Source organism: Aspergillus heteromorphus (assembly GCF_003184545.1).
Source record: "Aspergillus heteromorphus CBS 117.55 chromosome Unknown BO70scaffold_36, whole genome shotgun sequence".
NCBI lineage: Eukaryota > Fungi > Ascomycota > Eurotiomycetes > Eurotiales > Aspergillaceae > Aspergillus > Aspergillus heteromorphus.
In genome coordinates this window covers 1-19,687 of record NW_020290441.1, presented here as the reverse complement: position 1 = coordinate 19,687, position 19,687 = coordinate 1, and the positions used below count along the sequence as shown (strand labels likewise).

Genomic DNA, 19,687 nt, shown 5'->3' with positions numbered 1-19,687 from the left:
CGCCCATCCCAGAATTCTCTCCCATCCACCCCCGATCTATCTCTGACTGCTCTCCCCCCCCCCCTGCCCTGCGAGCCGAGTTTCTGTGCTCTGTGCTCTGCTCTGCTCTATCCTGCCTTCCTCTCCTGCGCGATGACGACCCCTCCAACTCAACTCTCGGTCGCGGCGGCCGCCCGTGCGGACTGGCGGGCCATTGCCATCTGTCTGTTCATCACCGTCGCTGCCTTCCAGTTCGGGTTCGACTCGTCCTATTATTCCGGAATCCTGGTCATGGAGCCCTTCATCAAGGCTTATGGGCATTACGATAGCGCGACGGGCGGTTACATCCTGAGCGCCAGCATCCAGTCTCTCACCACCAGCATCATCAACGTCGGAGAGCTCGTCGGGGCCGTATCGTCCTACCTCGTAGACGATAGAATCGGTCGCCGTGGAGGCTTGTTCGTCTCCAGCGCGTTCGTGGTGGTCGGTGTGATCTTCCAAGTCGCGGCCGACAATTTGGCCCTGTTGATTGTCGGGCGACTGCTGCTCGGTAGGTTCACTCGTCCATGTAAGGGGAGAATGTGCGACGTCGCGCGTATCTGTTCGTTTGGTTGCTGACCGATGCAATGACTTCGATCAATAGGATACGCCGTGGGGTTGATCTCTTGCCTGGTCCCTCTATATGTCGCCGACTGCGCGCCGTCCCGGTTCCGGGGCGCCCTGGTGTCGCTGTACCAGTTCGATGTCGGCCTGGGGCTGTTGCTCGGCGTCATTGTGGACAACGCGACCAAGGGTCGGGGGGACAGCGGCGCGTATCGTATCCCCATGGCAGTCCAACTGGTCTTCCCGATCATCCTGGTCCCGGGTCTGATCCTGTTCGCCCCGGAATCGCCTCGCTGGCTGTTGACCAAAGGGAGGACGGAGGAAGCCCGGGCAGCCCTGCGGCGCCTGCATGGCAATCGGCCCGACGTCATCGAAAGTGAGGTTCTCTACATCCTGGAAACCATCCAGGACGACCAGCACACCGAGAGTTCCTGGCGAGACCTGTTGAAATGGGACGTCGACGGTCGCAAGACCTACCTGGGGATGGCGATCCAAGGTAAGCAAGAAACAGGGACCCCGGAGCTGATTGTAACCCTTCGATGCTAACTCTTTCCGACTGTAGCTTGGCAACAAGCCTCCGGGATTAACTTCATCACCAGTTACGGCATCGTCTTCTTCACGGCCATTGGGATGACGAATACCTTCCTGATCCAGATGGGCTTGTACCTGGTGCCCATGCCGGCCGTATGGCTCAACCAATACTGCGTGGAGCGCTTTGGCCGTCGGCCCATGCTTCTGCTCTCATGCTGCATGGTGTGCGCGGTGCTGCTGGTGGTCGGCGGCGCTGGCACGGCCACCCACAAGACGATGGCCCTGGACCGGACGATCGTGGTGATGGTCTACATCTTCATGATCGTGTACAACCTTGCCTTAGGCCCGGCCGTCTGGGTGGTCACATCCGAGATCTCGACGGGCCCGAATCGTAGCAAGCTGATGGCGACATCGACCGGTGCCAACTGGTTCTGCAGCTGGCTGGTTACCTTCACCTTCCCCTATCTCTTCGACAGCGCCGACGGCGCCGGCCTCAGTGCCCGCGTCGGATTCATCTATGGCTGTCTCATGGCGGCGGCGGCTGTCTGGATCTTCTTCTTCCTTCCTGAGACGTCTGGCCGGACCCTGGAGGAGATCCAGGTCCTGTTCCAGAACCAGGTGCCGGCTCGCAAGTTCAAGGGTATGTGCAGCCCAACCCCCAGCCTAAGCATTTCCTGTCGGTCTCACGCTAACGCTTCCTCCATCCAGGGTATCAAATCTCCGACATCTCGGGACCCGCAGCCTTGGAGGAGAAGAAGGAAGCTCATGCTACTGAAGTGGAACAGGTTTAGAGGGGCAATGGCTACTATTTCGAGGGCCATGCCACCACTGTCAATGTAACCACGGCTTAGCAGGCCCAATAAATGACAAGGTTTCAGGTACTTGTACCGGCTCGAGCGTGAAATTTGCAGCCGTCTCTCCGGGTCAGAGCGGTAGAAAGCGGTTGTGGTCTGATGGCCACCACTCCGTGCGCCATAGGCGATCCATCTGCTGTAGGAGGAATGTGAAACAAACTCTAGACCGGCACCGTCTGTTCTTGATGTCATTCGCGTGTCCGCACTTTACCCTTTCCCCGTCATTCCTCGAATCGAGGCTTGTTGTAAACGATTCTGCCTAGCCTGTCCCACCCCGACGAGCCAAATGGCGGCCTGTCCCAGCAAGGCCTTCGGGTAATCGGCATCGTCTCCATGGATCCGTATGGGGAGCAGCGAGGGACCGGGCTCCAGAGGGCGGCGCCTCCGGTCGGGGCTGGACGGGCTTCAAGGCTCGAAGCGACTTGCCAAGGGGTCGGCTCTCCCGCAACAATGACATCGCAGGCCCATGGGGAGGGAAGCAGGGACCAGCAGGGACCTTTGTAATGGTTGTTTTCGAGGGCCAGGCGGGGGGGATTCAGGGTCCTGATCGGCCGGCGATCAGACGCCCGATTTTTGGGTCCCCGAGACGCTATTCACTTTATTCCAAACCGCAACAGCCGCCCAGCGGCGCACCTGCTTCTCGAAGGGGAATAAAGCCCAGGATCGCTCGAACCCCCAAAAGTTGGCTTGCGGGTGAAACAAGCCGTTGGGCGGGCCAGCAAATCAACCCCAACGGAGGGTCTTTCGCGGGCAGGGCATTCCACGGCTCGCTCCCTCCCTCATGGCCCGTGGTTCGTGCCCAGGAAATGTTGATATGATGCGCACCGGCATGAAACGGGATGCGACAGTAGTTTTCGCTGCTCGTGGCGCTGATGCACACATGGCGGCCGCATGTGAGATCGATCGCCGGCTTGGTGGTGGCGCATGGCTCCAAATAAATTCGACCAGATCGCCTCGCGATGAGACTATAGCCTCGCTCCTAATCATTCTAGCCGCGAGGATTCTGTGCAGAGCATCCGGATTAAACCCTAATAAACCCTAAACCCACCCCCACCGCCGCCATGAACCTTCGTCTGTTTCTCCTGAGCCTTGCGGGCCTCGTTGCTGCCACCCCCATGGGGCTGGTGGAACGCCAGAGTATGTGGAGGCTGTCCTAGATACCCGATTGTTTGCCTCCCCGACTGACCTGCCATGCAGCCTCCGATGGTAACGAACTGCGCGACGGTTCCTGCAAGCCCATCATCTTCATCTTCGCCCGTGCCTCGACCGAGCCCGGTCTCCTCGTAAGTGGCCCGGTAGTCAAAGACAACAACGTACTGATGTGGTGGCAAGGGTATCTCGACCGGTCCCGCGGTCTGCAATGATCTCAAGATGGCCAAGATGGGCCAGGTCATCTGCCAGGGTGTTGGACCGGACTACACGGCGGATCTCATCTCCAACGCGCTCCCGGATAACACGTCCCCGGCGGCCATCAGTGAGGCGGAGAGTCTCTTCAATCTCGCCTCCACCAAGTGTCCTACCAGTCAGATTCTGGCGGGTGGATATAGGTCCGTCGCCTGTTTTTTTGTTTCTTTTTTCTGTTTTTTCTTTTTTACCCCTACAGCCACCCCAACGCAGACCAGCTAATAGCCCTCCAGCCAGGGAACGGCGGTGATGGACGACTCTATCAAGAAGCTTTCGGATGAGGTCAAGAACAAGATCAAGGGTGTGGTGCTGTTCGGATACACCCGCAATGCCCAGGAAGGCGGCCAGATCCAGGACTTCCCCAAGGAGAAGGTCAAGATCTACTGCGCCGTGGGCGACATGGTCTGCGATGGCACCCTGATCGTGACGATGTCGCACTTCACCTACATCATGAATACCGGCGAAGCCTCGCAGTGGCTGGAGTCCCAGCTGGGTGCTTCCACGTCGTCGGCCACCACCACGGACACCTCCAGCTCCACGGGATCGGACTCCTCGCAGTCGTCGTCGGCGGGCGGATTGGCCAGCCTGCTGGGTGGAGGGTCGTCCTCCGGTGGTTCGTCATCCCTCGGATCGTTCTTGTAAGTGATGTGGCGTTGCTATGTTTGTCGGACGACGATGGGGGAGGGGATCTGCTGGACGACTCGACTCTCCGGCAACCCTGGGTGGGGGCACGGTGAGCGTGCACCCCGGCGGCTTTGTTGGTGGAGCCGGCTCTGTATATCACTACGATTGCACCTGGTTCAACTCATCTGAGATATCCATGGGGGCATGGACCCGGTCATGCGAGCTCTGGTGGACTTGCTTTTCTTGTATTCTTTTCTCGCACTTCGCACTCCTTTTTTCTTCTTTTTTTTTTTTTCTTTTTTAAACAGCTCCCTGGTCGGACACTTAATGTATTGCTTGAAGCTAGTCGTTCCTTCGGTGAGTGGCCAAAAAAATATGTTTCTATAGCAGATACTCGGTGGCGTGGTCGAATGGGCGGGACCCGAATCGAGGAGTAGCTCTTGTCCGGTGGCCTCGTCCGTGAAAAGCCCGGATCCGGGCGATGGGGATTCGGTAGACGTAGTTTATGGAGATAGCTGAGATGGCTGAGATGGGAGGGATGGTGGGGATGGAGGGGATGAATGCGAGGAGAGAAACAATGAAGAGAGGAGAAGGAGAGAAGAAGAGGAATGAACAGGAGGAATGAAGAAGAGGCAAGAACGAAAGAAGGCGGGGTGCCTTGGTGCCTGGGACGGATGCGTATGCCGGGATGCCTGGAGCTTAAGGCCTGAGTGCCCTGCTGCCTGAACGCCTGACAGCCTAAGGCGGAGGCATGTACCTCAGGCACAAAGGTTGCGTGCCTGCGCAGTCAGGCCATCATCGCGTACCCAGCCCACCATCAAGTGACACCATCAAACACACACACACACACACTCTCTCTCTCTCTCTCTCTCTCTCTCTTCTCCCACTTCTTCCGGTCACCCCATCACATTCAACTCTGACACGTCCAAGTTTATGGTCGCTACGAGCTCGCTTTCCCTTTGCAAACCCGTCCCCCTCCGGTCGCGAGTCCTATCTCCGACCGGGATATATATCCACCATCATGTCTCTCCACCAATACAAATCAATCACAATGTCCAACGCGACATAAACGCTCCTCCCTCCCTCCGACCAGTCCCGGCATGAGCATGAGCACCAAGGCTACAATTCCACCGAGCGGGGGGAAGTTGGCGAGAGGCCGAATCCAGTATCCTCCACGAGCAGACCCAGACTCAGACGAGAAGGTGATATGATCGATGGATGATGTCTGTCACCACTAGCTAGATATCTAGTCCATCACACCACCAGGTCGGTGGATTCCAGAGCACCCCCCTCGAGTCATCCTCACCGGGAGATGGGGACAGAAATCGATAATGCGTGGAGACATTGGCAGGAGAAGGAACAGGAGGAACCAGGAGGAACGGCGCGGGGATAGATAGCAGCTGGGAGGCCCAGGGAGACCGCTGATTCGCGAGATCTGGCGCCAGAGACAGGACGAGGAGCGAGGACGACGAGAAGGACTGGAAGGTTCAGCCACGAGTTCCGTGGTTTATTTTCTAACCACTTCTCACCACTTCTCACCACTTCTCCAACAGGGCACCGACTCGCGTGGGTGGGCTGCTGGAATGGATACGGTCAACAAAAATCACTCGACTGGTGATACCGAGGGGTGCTACATGTGCTATCATGCTATGGCGAAGGTGGTCTGCGGGCAGTGGGACTTTGTTCTCCGTCTCTCTCTCTCTCTCTCTCTCTCTCTCTCGCTCCCTCCCTCGCTCTCTCAGGCCTGGCCGGGCCATTCGTCATCGGCAGTGCAATGATTGATCATGGAGAATCGCCAAGCTCAACGCACCACGTGGGAAAGGCAGGTGGCACCACATGCAGCTAATTCTGGCTGCCACCAGTCTGTACCGGAGCGTTGTGAAGTCTGTTGAGCCTGCGCGACTCGCCGTGGGTCCTGAAGGGCCCCACGGTGATGGCCACGATTGGGTCGGACTCGCGCCGGAAAGACACCCGCCTGCAAGGGCAACCGAGATACAGAGACTGCTAGTCGATAGACTAGTGGCTAGCGTCTCTAGCGTCTCTAGCGTCTCTAGTGTCTGTCATGGACGACAACGGTGTGACGGATTTCCGGCATATCACCATCGGGACGAAGCTCGTCGGTCGTCGCGGCCTGCGCCCGAGCGAGCCGTGCGACGGCCATAAATAACGCCATTCTCCCAGTCGCCGGACACACTCGGCCCTCCCTTTCCTCCTGCCCTCACAAGCATCCATCCCCGTTGCCTGTCTCGTGTCTCGTGCGTCGTGCGTCGTGCGTCGTGCATCATGGGTCTTCTCCGCCACACTGCCACCGCCGCCATGGCCCTCGTGGGCGTCGCCCAGGCCGCGGCCCCGGCCGTCACCATCGACCAGGGCCGCGTCCAGGGCTTCGTCCAGAACGAGACCAACGTCTTCCTGGGCGTGCCCTTCGCCGAGTCCACGGCCGGAGAGAACCGCTGGAAGGCGCCCCAGCCGCTCAGCGCGTTTCCCGGTGGCACCGTCGACGCCACGAGCTACGGGGCCTCGTGCGCCCAGGCCATGTCCGGCACGGCCATCACGGCCCAGAGTGAGGACTGCCTGAGCCTCAACATCTGGACGCCGCTGAACGGCACGGACCTGCCGGTGTTCGTGTACGTCTACGGCGGTGCCATGGTGACGGGAGGCAGCAGCAACGCCCAGTGGCAGGGCTTCAACTTCGCCCGCAAGGATATTATTTATGTCAACTTCAACTACCGCGAGAGCATCTACGCCTCGCCCAACGCCCTCGAGCTGCAGGGCGAGTCGCAGAACTTCGGCATCATGGACGTCGAGCTGGCCGTGCAGTGGGTCTACGACAACATCGAAGGTATGCGTCCCCGCTCCTCTTTTTTTTTTCTTGTCCCAGCTGAACTGACCCATCTCTCCCCAACAGCCTTCGGCGGTAACCAGTCGCGCATCGTGCTGGGCGGCCACTCCTCCGGAGGTGTGCACGTCGACGACTACCTCTGGAACCACCCCGAGACCTTCCTGGCCGGTGCCATCGAGATGTCCGCCAATGCGGAGTCTGGCCCGGCCTTTGCCCCGGCCGGCGTGGCCCTGACGGAGGTCGTCGCCGACATGGAGGCCGCCAACGTGTCGCTGGGCTGCAACAGCGGCAACTACACGCTGGACTGTCTGCGCGACGTGGACACCTATGCCTTCCAGACCACCTACTTCAACTCGACCTCCAACACCTGGTTCGGCCCCGCCGTGGACAACCTCACCCGCTACTCCAACTACTCGGACCGCTTCGCCCAGGGCCTGTACCCCAAGTCGCTGCCCCTGATCGTGGGCAACTCCGACCAGGAGGGCCGTCTGTTCGCGTACGCCTACGCCTCGGAGGACACCAACTTCACCTCCTTCATCCACACCTTCGATGCGGACGTCGCCTGGGTGCCCGCCGCCGAGCTGGAGACCGCCTACAACCGCTCCGACTACTCCTCCGTCGCGTTCATGAGCGGCGCCTGCTACGGCGACGCCCGGTTCCTCTGCGCCACCGACTACCTGTTGGACATGCGCGCGGCCGAGCAGCCGACCTGGATCTACCGCTGGTTCGGCAACTACTCCAACGTCCTGGGCGTCACGGACATCGGGCCCTCCCACGGCAGCGAGGTGCCCTTCTTCCACGGCGGCAACGAGTGCTTCTCCAAGCTGACCGACGTGACCGCCGCGGAGCAGGACCTGGCTGACTACATGAACGACTGGTTCGTGGCCTGGATCAAGGACCCCGAGGCCGGGCCCGGGTGGGCGCAGGCCGAGCCCGTGGACGGCCCCCTGGCCCGTCTGGGTGTGCCCGGCAACGAGGAGGCGATCGAGATCAGCAACACGGGTGCGTACAATGGACGGTGCCAGGCCGTGTACAAGCCGCACTACCCCCAGTACCCGGTGGTGCAAAACCCTGTGCTGTTGGCGGCGGCGGCTGCCTCCTCGTAGGGGGAGCCGGACTGGACTGTCTGGGAGCCTGGGAGTGGGGGTGGGTGCAAGGAGGAGAGTTTTTTATCTTCTGGCCTTGGCCGCACCTCGCAATAGTGGATCTTATTAGATTTTGTAATTAATACCGGAATGAATGAATTGTGTTACGTACCAACGAGAGGCGTTGACCTAATGGGGATGGTGAAATGAGTCGTGTTTGAGGGGAGGCGCTATCCGGGCCCTAAGCCCAACCCAGCCCAGCCACGCCCCAGCCGGTCGGCACTCCGAACTTAGAAAGTAAGAAGGACATCTGATGCTGACCGGCATTGGGATCCTGTGGACCCGACGGTCTGAGACAAGACCAGTGCACAACGTGGCTTCGAGATATCGCCGTGCATGGCCGTTGTCCGGGATGCTGTGCAGCGCCAGCTCCTGCAGGATGCGATGCGAAGCCAACAATCGGCACTGGCCGAGAGCAAAAACAAGCCAGAAGGCCATCGGACGATGGCCGACGTGGGCGGATGTCTCAGGGTGGGTGGATCGGCAACCCTAAGTCGGCGGGGCGCCAAGTGGACGGCGCCTCCCGAGCGAGTCTTCATCCAGCAATCACCGGCCCTCGTTGCCCTCCGGATGGGTTCCACGGGGCGCTACTATCGCTACTATCCTGGATAAGGGAAAGGGACCAGACTCCACATCGCACTCCAGGATGGCCCCACGCCCTAAATGCAGAAGGGCCCCGGTGGGCGGATGGCATGCTTCGAGCCTGAGCCTGGCCCTGCGGGCCTTTGAGAACCTGGGATCTTTTTTGTCTGCCTCCACCGTGGACGCCGTCGCCCAGGCACCTACGAGGAGGGCCCATGAGGCTTGTTCGTGTGCGTCGTGCCAGACGGTCAACCCAGGAACAAGGAATAATGGTAGTCATGTCATGAACTCTAACTGCCAACAGGTCCCTGTCCCTGTGCGGCGTTGGGCCCAAAGGGGCAGTTGTGGCCTGTCGGCCAGCAGTTATTAATCCCTCGGGGGCAGACATCGACTGACGAACTGAAATGCCTCGTCCTCCTCCCTGACCGTCTCGAGGATCGTGCGTCCCTCGCCATGGCTCGTCCGGATACTGGCCAAGTGGTGTGTCTCAGAATCCCTGCATCTTTCTCTCTAATTCCCATCCCAGCCTGCATCCTGCAGCTTGCTAACCGTTTCATACGGCGCCCAGGTGGCCTGGTACATCTGCACCGCGGCCGCGTGTGTCTTCCTGGTCTGTCGCCTGATTGTCCGCTGGCGACTGCTGAAGAAGCTGTACCTCGATGACATCTTCGTCATCGGGGCGACGCTGTGCCTGATCGGCGACCTGGCCATCCAGCACTACATGTTCACGCAAGGTATGGCGCTGTTGAGTGTTGGCAGGGGCAGGGCCATCTCCCCCGACTCCTCTGGCCGCTGGTGATCCGTGCGATGGCTAACCGACCGCGTCCCCCACCCACAGGCATGTCAGCGATGGCCAAGGCGACCACGGCCGAAGAGATCAACATGATGAAGGTCGGTAGTAGTATAGTCCTGCTTTCGAGATCGGATGGATCGATGGATCCGCGCACAAGCATCCCGCATGCAGCATCCACTTCACACAGACTGACTCCATCCTCGCCCGTCCCAGATGATCATCCCCGGGTCCACCCTGTATGTCACCTCGCTGTGGCTTATCAAGTCCAGCCTGGTCATCTTCTATAAGCGCCTCGCCGATCGCACGCGGTACGAGACCGTCTACAACATCACGCTCGCCGTGCTGGGGGCTACCTGGCTGGTGCTGTTTTTTGATATTGTCTTCAAGTGCTTCCCGCCGGACCGCCAGTGGAAGAGCATCGAGAACCCGGATTGTGAGAGACACCTGGCGATGATGCCAGGATGCGATGGACTGACCCGGAGTAGTGGCTTGCCCGTCGGGGCCCTCGACGATCAACTACTGGCTGACCATTCTCTGTATGAAACACCCCCGGAAGGATCCCGAGGCAGACACGCTAACCAACGGCAGTTAACATCTTCAGTGATGCCTTCAGTAAGGGCTCCTTCTTCCCAGGCACGGCACAGCCCTCATTGGAACGTGGACACTGACCCGGCAGTCATCTGCCTGCCCATCTCGCAGGTTGCGCGGCTCAAGATGCCGCCGAAGCAGAAGCTGGGCGTTATTTCCGTCTTCCTACTGGGCGTTCTGGTCATTATCACCAGCAGTACGTATCCCCCTCTCCTCCGGCAAGGTGATCATGCGTGCTAACGGGGACCCCCGCGCAGTCGTCCGTGCCATCTACTCGTACCGCAACGAGCAGATGATCACCTGCACCGTCTCGATGATCGAGACCGCCATCGCCATCATCGCCTCGTGCCTGCCCGTGCTGCGGACCCTCGTGTTCGGCTCCCACTCCCGCAAGGGCACCTACAGCGGCCGCCGGGGCTACGAGCTGTCCACCTCCGGGCCCACGGGGCTGGGGACGGGCAAGCAGCGCACGACGGTATCCGTGTCGCACCCGGACACGCATGCGGGGGAGCTGTCGCGGCATGACTCGGAGGACGAGCTGGTCAAGGCGAACGGACTTTTTTCTCTTGATGACGCGGCGGGTATCTCGGTGACGCGGGAATATTTCGTGCACGAGGCTGGGATGGATGGCCAGAGCTTGCGCTGATGTAGACTATCTTTATTGCTTCTCGGATGCGCTGGGCAGGGAGGCCACCTGCCGGCGCGGAGAGAGCGTCCCCTGTAATCATAATTTTCTCATAGGAAAAGCAAAACCGAGATTGCGGGCCAGGCCCTTCGCTTGGAGGTTCGGGAAATGCAATTGACAATGATGATGGGTTTACCCGTGCCCCAAAGCCCCGATTCTGGGCCTCTGCGAGGTCTGGCGTAGTGATTTTTCGGCGATCCCTACCAGCCCTAGGCCCTCCCTCCACGCAAGTAGGTATTGGCTCTGCCGATCATCGCCGATGATATACTTTTGAGACGTGTCACATCCACGACCACCGCAGCAAGAGGGTACTAAAGTCAGCAGGCAACCACCCCCCCCAACACTGAATCCCCTCTCCTAATGACTAGCTGGGTGGCAGCAAGCAGAGTCAGTTCACAGACCAACATGGCGTCCATCTTATCCCCGGAATTCACAGCCCGCGTGAAGCAGCTCATGGACGAGCACCATGTCCCTGGCCTGGCCATCGCGGTCGTGCACGGGGACAAAGTCGAGTCGGCCGGGTATGGGCAGGCGTCGTTGGACCCGCCCAGGTCCTGTATTTCTGATATTCTGTTTGACATTGCCTCCGCATCCAAGTCCTTGACCGCGGCCTCGGTCGCTCTGCTGGTGGAGGATGATGAGCGGTTTCCCGAGGTGCAGTACACCACCCCCATGTCGCGTCTGCTGCCCGAAGACTTTGTCATGTCGGACCAGGGATACACCGAAGGCGTCACGGTGGAGGAATAAATTACTTAATCCCTCGCTGTCTCGGGAAGGATCTGCAGAAGCCTTTCCCAGATAAATATCCTAAATTTATATATAGTAGAGTATGAAACCTAATAAACACTAACAAGTTATTCTGAATTTCTGAATTTAAAAGTTTATACTTTATAGTTACTCTGATGTTATGAACAATATCGCGGGGCAGGATACTTACTTAATCACTCGCCGCCTCGGGAAGGATCTGCAGAAGCCTTTCACAGATAAATATATAAAATTCATATATTATAGAGAATAAATACTAATAAATACTAACAAGTCATTCTGAATTTCCGAGTTTAAAAGTTTATAGCTACTCCGATGTTATGAATAATGCTGCGGGGCAGGATTCTTACTTAATCTCTTGCTGTCTTGGGAAGGATCTGTAGAAGCCTTTCACAGATGAATATCTGAAATTTATATATTGTAGAGTATAAAACCTAAAAAATACTAACAAGTCATTAGGGTTTTCCAAGTTTAAAAGTTTACACTTTATAGTTACTCTGATGTTATGAATAAAACCGCGGGGCAGGGTTCTTACTTAATCACTCGCGGCCTCGGGAAGGATCTGCAGAAGCCTTTCACAGATAATTATATGAAAATCTTTTTATGTTGTAGAGTATAAACCCTAAGAAATACTAGCAAGTTATTCTGAATTTTTGAGAGCAAAAGTTTGTAGTTACTCCGATATTATGAGGATTGCCGCGGGGCAGGGTCGCTGTCTTGGGAAGGATCTGCAAAAGCCTTTCACAGATGAATACCTGAAATTTATACATAGTAGAGTATAAAATATAATGAACACTAACAAGTTATTTTGAATTTCCGAGTTTAAAAGTTTGTAGTTACTCCGATTTTATGAGGATTGCCGCGGGGCAGGGTCGCTGTGTGATAGAATAAACCAGCTATCGGGATAAAGGTCATCGGGATGACGTATTATAGTGGTTGTGAGAGTCGTGTCATCGGGATGACGTGTTATAGTGGTTGTGAGAGTCGTGAGGTCATCGATAGTGGTTCTACACCTCTCCGGCACCTATAAGGTGCCGATCCCTCTGTAAGGAGCTACTGATCCTTCAAGGATCAGTCTATCTCGTGGATATAGGCTACCTTTGTCATTATCAAACGAATACACGGTGTTTCATGGTTGATTCCTTACCTAGTCGACAGGCTTTCTACCCTGACAAGTAGATCCTATCACATTCTGATCCTTCTCTTTTCGACTACCTAAGGAAGATGCCACCCATTGAAGATAGTGAAGAAATGGAAGCACTCAGCGATCGAATCGATCCAGAACCCTCGCCGAATACCGTTCCCACCGTTGAAGAGATTCAACAGCTAGAAGATCATGTTCATCGATTGGAACAAGCTACCAACTTACGGCGAAGAATAGCTCACCTCCAAAGGAATGGCTCCCCGAGCGAAACCTCCTCGAGACACTACCGATCCTCCCCCGAATCAGAAAAGGATAAGGGAGAGATTAAGTTTAAAGATATCCCTCGCTTTGCCCTGAACTTCAACCTCCAAAAATATCAAGAATAGATCACCGATTTGAAATATATATTCAGAGACGCATCCAAGAAATATTCATCAGAGAAACACAAGATCCTCGCTGCTATCAGCTATATGAACCCAGCATGTAGGCAAAGATAATATTATTTTGTGGACGATAAGAGTCCGGAAGAGAGACGATTCCTCAAGAAATTATAATCTTAATTCAAAGATTGGACTCTTACACTGATTCGAAACGCTGTTATTCTTTAATTAAATACTATGGCCCAACTTAAACAGGCTTATCAATAATACAGCCAGAATCCGCGAGAGTTCTATATTTATCTTAATATCTTAAAGCAACACTTTCCTCGCCAAGCAGAAAAGAAAAGAGTCTTATCTTACTTTGCTAAGCTACTACCGGATCTAAACTATTATATTTAAGAGTATATTCTCTATCTATCAGAGAAGCGGAACAAAATAGTGGCTATTACTACTTATTATTATAAACTATAAGAAAATAAAGAAAAACGCAAGCAAAATAATAATTAATTCAGTGATTATAAATCACGCAAGCGCTTTCAAGAAACCACTAGTAAAATTATTAAAAAAGATATTCTGAATTATAGAGAAAATCTTATTAGAAAAAATAGCAATTAATTATAATATTTTATATATAAAAATATCTAATATCTTGCGAATTAATATTCTACTAAAGATAAAAGAATCTAATCCGCTAGAATCTATTAATTCTTATTAGATTTAGAGAAAAAAATAAAAAAATTAGAATAAATCTTATAATTTTAATTTCTTTATCTATAGTAGAAATTATATATTATTTTTATATTTCTATCTATATTTAAAATAGTCTTGAAATTTTTGCAGATCTGGATAGCTGTATTAAAGTAAATATTATTAATTATTAATTTATCAAAGTCTATAATTTTTAATATATTCTGATTATTGCGCTAAAGATTAAAGCTATTAATTAAATTATTACTTTTATTTATAATATATAGAAAGTCCCTATTATCGCTACTGATTCGCGAGAAGATATCTGTATTTTTAAATAATATTATATAAAGATTAATTAAGATCTCTAACTAAAAGACAGCTCTGTACTATTTTTAATAACTATACTTTATAATTTATATATTATTTTATCAGTATAGAACTATCAGTAATAATTTAGTATATTATTTATTTTATTACTTTCTATTATTTAATTTATTAAAGTAACTTAAAACTTAGTAAGAGTATATATTATTATTAAGCTTTTTAAAGATATCTGGCTATCAGAAAAAAAATCTCGCGATTTATTATTAAATTTTAAGATAATTTTTATTAAACTTAAGTAGTTTTAAAATATATTCTTTATAAATTTTTTTTAATAGCTATCTTCTTATGGCCCTGCGGATTATATTATTAATATTAAATTTAATAAAATATCTTTTTATAATTTAATATACTTCTTATTCAAAGCTAAACTTAAGATTTTATAAAAATATATTAAAAAGAATCTGAAACTAGACTAAATTTAATCTTTAAAAAATCCTGCTGGAGTCTCTATTTTTTTTATATTTAAAAAAAATAATAGCTTATATCTTTATATAGACTACAGAAATCTTAATAAGATTTTTATTAAAAATTATTATTTCTTATTTTTTATTTTAGAGATTTTTAACAGAATTTTAGAAAGTATTTACTTTTTAAAGATTAATATCAAGAATATATATTATTAAATTTATATTAAGAAAGATAATAAATAAAAGATAGTATTTTATATCTAATACAGCTACTTTAAATATATAATTATATTATTTAAATTAACTAATACTTTAGTAATTTTTTAAAACTATATATATACTGTGCTTTAAGAACTTCTTAATAACTTTTATATAGTATATCTGAATAATATTCTTATTTTTTTATTAGATAAGAAATCTTATATAAAATATATTTATTAAGTTTTAAAGAGACTTCAAGAAGCTTAGTTTTATATAAAATTATTAAAATATTTATTTTATTAATTCTAAGTTAAATTTCTGGAATATATTATTAATTTTAATAAAGTATTTATAAATTCTTAATAAGTAAATAATATTATTTTATAGCTAATTTCTGAAAGTTATTATAATATCTAAATTTTTCTTAGATTCTGTAATTTTTACTAATAATTTATTTAAGATTATTCTTATATTATCTTATTTTTTATTTCTTTATTTTATAAAATAATTAACAGACAGAAGTCAGAAAAGATTTATTTAATTTTAATTAAATAAACTGCTTTTTACTATTTTATTACTATCTTTTAATAAATATCTTTATTAATATATTTTAATTCTATAAAACCCTGCTATTTAGAAACTAATATATTAAAAGAAGAGATAAGTAGTATTCTATTTTAATCTGATATTAAGAATATATTTTATTTAATTATATTCTAATTCTATAAGTTCTCTAATATTAAGCTAAATTATAATACTTTAGATTAAGAGCTATTTATTATTATTTATTTTTTTAAATAATAGCAATAATATTTAGAAGATACTTTTTAAATAATTAAGATTCTATCAGATTATTTGAACTTATAATCTTTTATATATTAAATCTAAGTTAATAAAAAACAAGCTTAATAACTTATAAATCTAATTCTCTATAATTTTATTATTAAATATAGAACAGAGAAATTAAATCTAGCAGATAGATTTTTTAGAATATTTTCTAAATTTTAAGTAAAATCTGCTTTTTAAAAAAAACTATTAATTTTAATTTAAGTGTGATTTATAAGTATATTATTTCTAATAATAAGAGATCTTGTTAAAGAAAAAATCCAGTTTAAATTTTAAGATATATAGAATTATTCTGAGTTTAATATCTATATTATATTAAGTTTAAAGAATTCTAATAATTAAGCTAATATAAAGACAGCTGACTGGGCTGCTTAAGAGAATTTATCTTAAAAGAGATTTATTCTTTAATCTATAATATTATAAGTATATACCGCGGAAGTTTTGTACTTAAATATATATAATTCTAAATTTTAAAAAATAATCTTATATTTATAGAATAATAATCCAGAGATATAATAGTAAAAGACTGCTGTTTAATAAAAATAATTAGATTAAAAATATTAGATTATTAAAATAATTAATTATATCTATTTTAAAGATTAATACTATATTCTCTTTTCTAAGATATTATATTAGATACTTATTAAACTATATTATAATAATCTGTTAATAGAATATTTTAAAAAGATTTAAATAAAAGCACTGCTATACAGAAAGTTTCACTGAAATAAATTATAATATAATATAGTTAAATATATTTAAATTTATTTAATATATCAAGAAATTACTGCTTTAAAATATTAACTATATAATAATCTTAAATTATTATTAATTCTATTATATTTTTTTATTAAATTAATAATAGATTTTATTACAGGACTGTCTTTTATTATTTAATATAAAAAGATTATTAATACTATTCTAGTTATTATTAATTAATTCTTAAAATACTATCTTTTTTTTATTATTCTGTTTATAATAACTGCCCCAGATCTTGCTGAACTATTTTATAAATAGATTAAATTAATCTTCGAATCTCTAAATAGAATTATATCTGATTAAGAATTAATCTTTATTAGTAAATTCTGATTAAATTTAGTCTATAATAGCTATATAATCTTGAAGTTTTTAACTATGTTTTATTCTTAAATTAATAATTAAACAGAATAAATAAATTAAATACTTAAATATTATCTTTAATACTACTTCAGTCAGTATAATATTAACTGATTATTAATTTTTTTAAATATTTAATTCGCCTGTAACAACACAGATAATATAATTATAAATTAATTATTTTATAATATTTTTTATAGCTTTTTGTCGGACTTTTATATCAGAATTAAGATTAATTCTTAGCAGTAAGAAGTCTCAGCGATATAGAATAAAATTAAGAAACTTAGAAAAATAAGAAAACAGCTATAAAAGATATAGCAAATAGCTACAGAAAAATAAAAAAAATACTATAATAAATATAGAAAGCTATTCTACTTTAAAAAAAAAAATCTAGTTAAGTTATTAACTCAGAACTTATAACTCAAAAAATCAAAAAAGCTAGCTCCGAAATTTATAGAATTTTTTCAGATTCTTAAATATATTAAATCTCAGATGTATTAATTATATTTATCTAAGAAATATAGACAAATCTATAATATATTTTATATCTTCTTATTAAAACTGTGGAATACTGGAAGAGATTATAAAAAATTACTCTTAATATCTAAGCTAGATAACAAAGATAAATAGAAAGTTAAAAAAGTCAAAGACTATTAATATTATAACAGTCAGGATTATTATCTAATTAAATAGAAAGAATAGCCGAGCGAGTATAATTAATAAATTTCTAGTAAAAATATAAAGAATGTATCCGAAGCTATAAAGCAATACTGGAAATACTATAAGAAGCGCTATGTATTAAGAAGACGGGAGATAATCACTAGTAAATTACTCTATATTCTTAAGGGATAAGCTACGGGAATATCAACCTCTTGATATTCCTTATCAACTATATTATCGCGGATTAAATGCGCTAATAGATATAAAATCATCCTGCTATAAAATAGCAGGGGACGCTCAAACATATCCAGTCATATTTATTATTTATTCACGAGGTAAATGATGATGATAATCAGGCCCCCTTATTACAACTCAGGAATGTTCACGGGGAAAGTAGACTTCAGAAGGAGAACACGGGGATCCGTGACCAATCCGATGATACTATCCTCATCATCCGAAGTCGATTTATTATCGTTAACGTCCGGGTATTGGATGCATGCCATAGCTCTCACCGAATCAAGAAAGTTCCGCAGAGCAGAAACCCAGCCCACATATCCCGGATTGCCGGGCAGCAAACGCAACAGCGTTTCCGCCTCATAGGCACGACGATCCTCCAGCGAGGCGCGGAGGCCAGGATGGGGAACCGACTGCGCCAAAAGAGCACGACGGGTCTCAATGAACTTGGTATACTCGGCGGTAAACTCCTAACGGAACGTCAACGATAGGACCACGAAGACCTCATCCCTTGATCATAACGAGAACTTACACGCTTGGCGGTCTTGGTACCCTTCAATGAGAATTCACGAGCATGGGCACCCTCCACACTGTCAAACGCCTTCGCAAGGACATGGACCTCTTCGCGGACAGTCTGCTTAACATCACCGTTCCAATGTTCTTCCTCCAGGATCAGAGTGGCCCATTCGATGATCTCCACGAGATCGCGAGCGTTTCCTAGCAGACCAGTTGCAGGCTCGAGAGATGTCAGTAAATCGTACATGCATAATACGGAGTGTGCGAAACCCACGGGATCACAAGTCTTCTTCCCCGCGGAACAGAAACGACACAGGACGGATGCCTTTGCATCCAACAGACAACTGATATCATACGGAGCGCCCTCCTTAGGATCGAAGTTATTATTCACGTGTCTCAGACAGTGCATGCAGAAGTTATAGCGGGCTTTGATGGGAACATCCCGCTTGGGACGCGCCGTTCCCTTCGCCATCGCGAAGTAATCGAGAACGAGACCGATGTCCGACGAAGAAGGGGATGACAGCGATGCAGTATAGATGGAAACGACGAAGATCACGCGAAACGACGAAGAAATGTAAAGGGAACGATCACAAACCACTAAAGGAACGACGACCACGAAGTAGAAGAGGAGGAGGAAGAGGAGTAACACGAGAGATTCTTTTGTTTACACTTCTTCGCAGGGGATCCACCCATGCAAACACAACACGAGAGATTCTTTTGTTTACACTTCTTCGCAGGGGATCCACCCATGCAAACACAACTAAACACTCATGAAGCTATACAGAAACGGCACGTGACCCTGTTCATACTGTGTACCCCGCGAGTTCCCCACCTTTCGCTATCGGATCCCCACCGTTCCGAATCGGGAACACATGAGGCTATCCCCAACACCCGAGCCAGGTGGCTCGTCCCAGCGGAGGAGGGCGCCATTTGTGATAGAATAAACCAGCTATCGGGATAAAGGTCATCGGGATGACGTATTATAGTGGTTGTGAGAGTCGTGTCATCGGGATGACGTGTTATAGTGGTTGTGAGAGTCGTGAGGTCATCGATAGTGGTTCTACACCTCTCCGGCACCTATAAGGTGCCGATCCCTCTGTAAGGAGCTACTGATCCTTCAAGGATCAGTCTATCTCGTGGATATAGGCTACCTTTGTCATTATCAAACGAATACACGGTGTTTCATGGTTGATTCCTTACCTAGTCGACAGGCTTTCTACCCTGACAAGTAGATCCTATCACACGCTGTCTTGGGAAGGATCTGCAAAAGCCTTTCACAGATGAATACCTGAAATTTATACATAGTAGAGTATAAAGCATAACGAACCACACACTATATCTTAAAAACCCCATAAACCCACCCGAACACTACCCTAATAATAAACACAGAACCCCCTAATCCAACCCTAAAAAACAAACACAGAACCCTTACCCTACCCTAAAACCCTAACCCTACCCTAAAACCCTAATCCAACCCTAAAACAGGGGGGAGAGGGTTATTTTTATAAACCCTATTTTTAGTGCTTAAACACAACACAGAACCCCCTAATCCAACCCTAAAAAACAAACACAGAACCCTTACCCTACCCTAAAACCCTAATCCAACCCTAAAACAGGGGGGAGAGGGTTATTTAGGGTTTATTAGGGTTTAGGGTTTAGGGTTTATTTAGGGTTATTAGGGTTTATTAGGGTTTAGGGTTTAGGGTTTAGGGTT

The 19,687-nt window shown here is 47.4% G+C and overlaps 7 protein-coding genes across 7 annotated transcripts; 6 read left to right on the top strand and 1 right to left on the bottom strand.

Annotated features, from left to right (window-relative positions):
• The first annotated feature begins 76 nt into the window (after positions 1 to 76).
• BO70DRAFT_344854 (sugar porter family MFS transporter) lies at positions 77 to 2,008 on the top strand. Its single transcript, XM_025541475.1, has 4 exons — positions 77 to 529; positions 623 to 1,078; positions 1,145 to 1,753; positions 1,822 to 2,008. Exons 1-4 carry the CDS (start codon positions 133 to 135, stop codon positions 1,902 to 1,904), a joined length of 1,545 nt encoding a protein of 514 aa, XP_025395198.1. The 5' UTR covers positions 77 to 132; the 3' UTR covers positions 1,905 to 2,008.
• Positions 2,009 to 3,028: 1,020 nt separating this feature from the next.
• BO70DRAFT_374354 (cutinase family protein) lies at positions 3,029 to 4,323 on the top strand (the record flags this gene model as incomplete). The annotated part of the gene is made up of 5 exons (XM_025544963.1): positions 3,029 to 3,104; positions 3,165 to 3,250; positions 3,300 to 3,514; positions 3,605 to 3,984; positions 4,304 to 4,323. 5 exons carry the CDS (start codon positions 3,029 to 3,031, stop codon positions 4,321 to 4,323), a joined length of 777 nt encoding a protein of 258 aa, XP_025395197.1.
• Positions 4,324 to 6,278: 1,955 nt separating this feature from the next.
• Positions 6,279 to 7,943, top strand: BO70DRAFT_300569 (carboxylesterase; the record flags this gene model as incomplete). The annotated part of the gene is made up of 2 exons (XM_025539672.1): positions 6,279 to 6,837; positions 6,904 to 7,943. The coding sequence occupies 2 exons, from the start codon at positions 6,279 to 6,281 to the stop codon at positions 7,941 to 7,943; spliced, it is 1,599 nt and encodes a 532-aa protein (XP_025395196.1).
• Positions 7,944 to 9,017: 1,074 nt separating this feature from the next.
• Positions 9,018 to 10,687, top strand: BO70DRAFT_390300 (uncharacterized protein; the record flags this gene model as incomplete). The annotated part of the gene is made up of 8 exons (XM_025546141.1): positions 9,018 to 9,044; positions 9,133 to 9,298; positions 9,403 to 9,455; positions 9,571 to 9,790; positions 9,843 to 9,893; positions 9,946 to 9,969; positions 10,034 to 10,141; positions 10,203 to 10,687. 8 exons carry the CDS (start codon positions 9,018 to 9,020, stop codon positions 10,589 to 10,591), a joined length of 1,038 nt encoding a protein of 345 aa, XP_025395195.1. The 3' UTR covers positions 10,592 to 10,687.
• A 348-nt stretch (positions 10,688 to 11,035) lies between these two features.
• Positions 11,036 to 11,377, top strand: BO70DRAFT_356112 (serine hydrolase domain-containing protein; the record flags this gene model as incomplete). Its single annotated transcript, XM_025541922.1, has 1 exon — positions 11,036 to 11,377. One exon carries the CDS (start codon positions 11,036 to 11,038, stop codon positions 11,375 to 11,377), a length of 342 nt encoding a protein of 113 aa, XP_025395194.1.
• A 6,561-nt stretch (positions 11,378 to 17,938) lies between these two features.
• Positions 17,939 to 18,382, bottom strand: BO70DRAFT_374351 (uncharacterized protein; the record flags this gene model as incomplete). The annotated part of the gene is made up of 1 exon (XM_025544962.1): positions 17,939 to 18,382. The coding sequence occupies one exon, from the start codon at positions 18,380 to 18,382 to the stop codon at positions 17,939 to 17,941; it is 444 nt and encodes a 147-aa protein (XP_025395193.1).
• Positions 18,383 to 18,633: 251 nt separating this feature from the next.
• On the top strand, positions 18,634 to 19,133 carry BO70DRAFT_366054 (uncharacterized protein). The gene has a single exon (XM_025544232.1). The coding sequence runs from the start codon at positions 18,722 to 18,724 to the stop codon at positions 18,932 to 18,934; it is 213 nt and encodes a 70-aa protein (XP_025395192.1). The 5' UTR covers positions 18,634 to 18,721; the 3' UTR covers positions 18,935 to 19,133.
• The last annotated feature ends 554 nt before the right edge of the window (positions 19,134 to 19,687 follow it).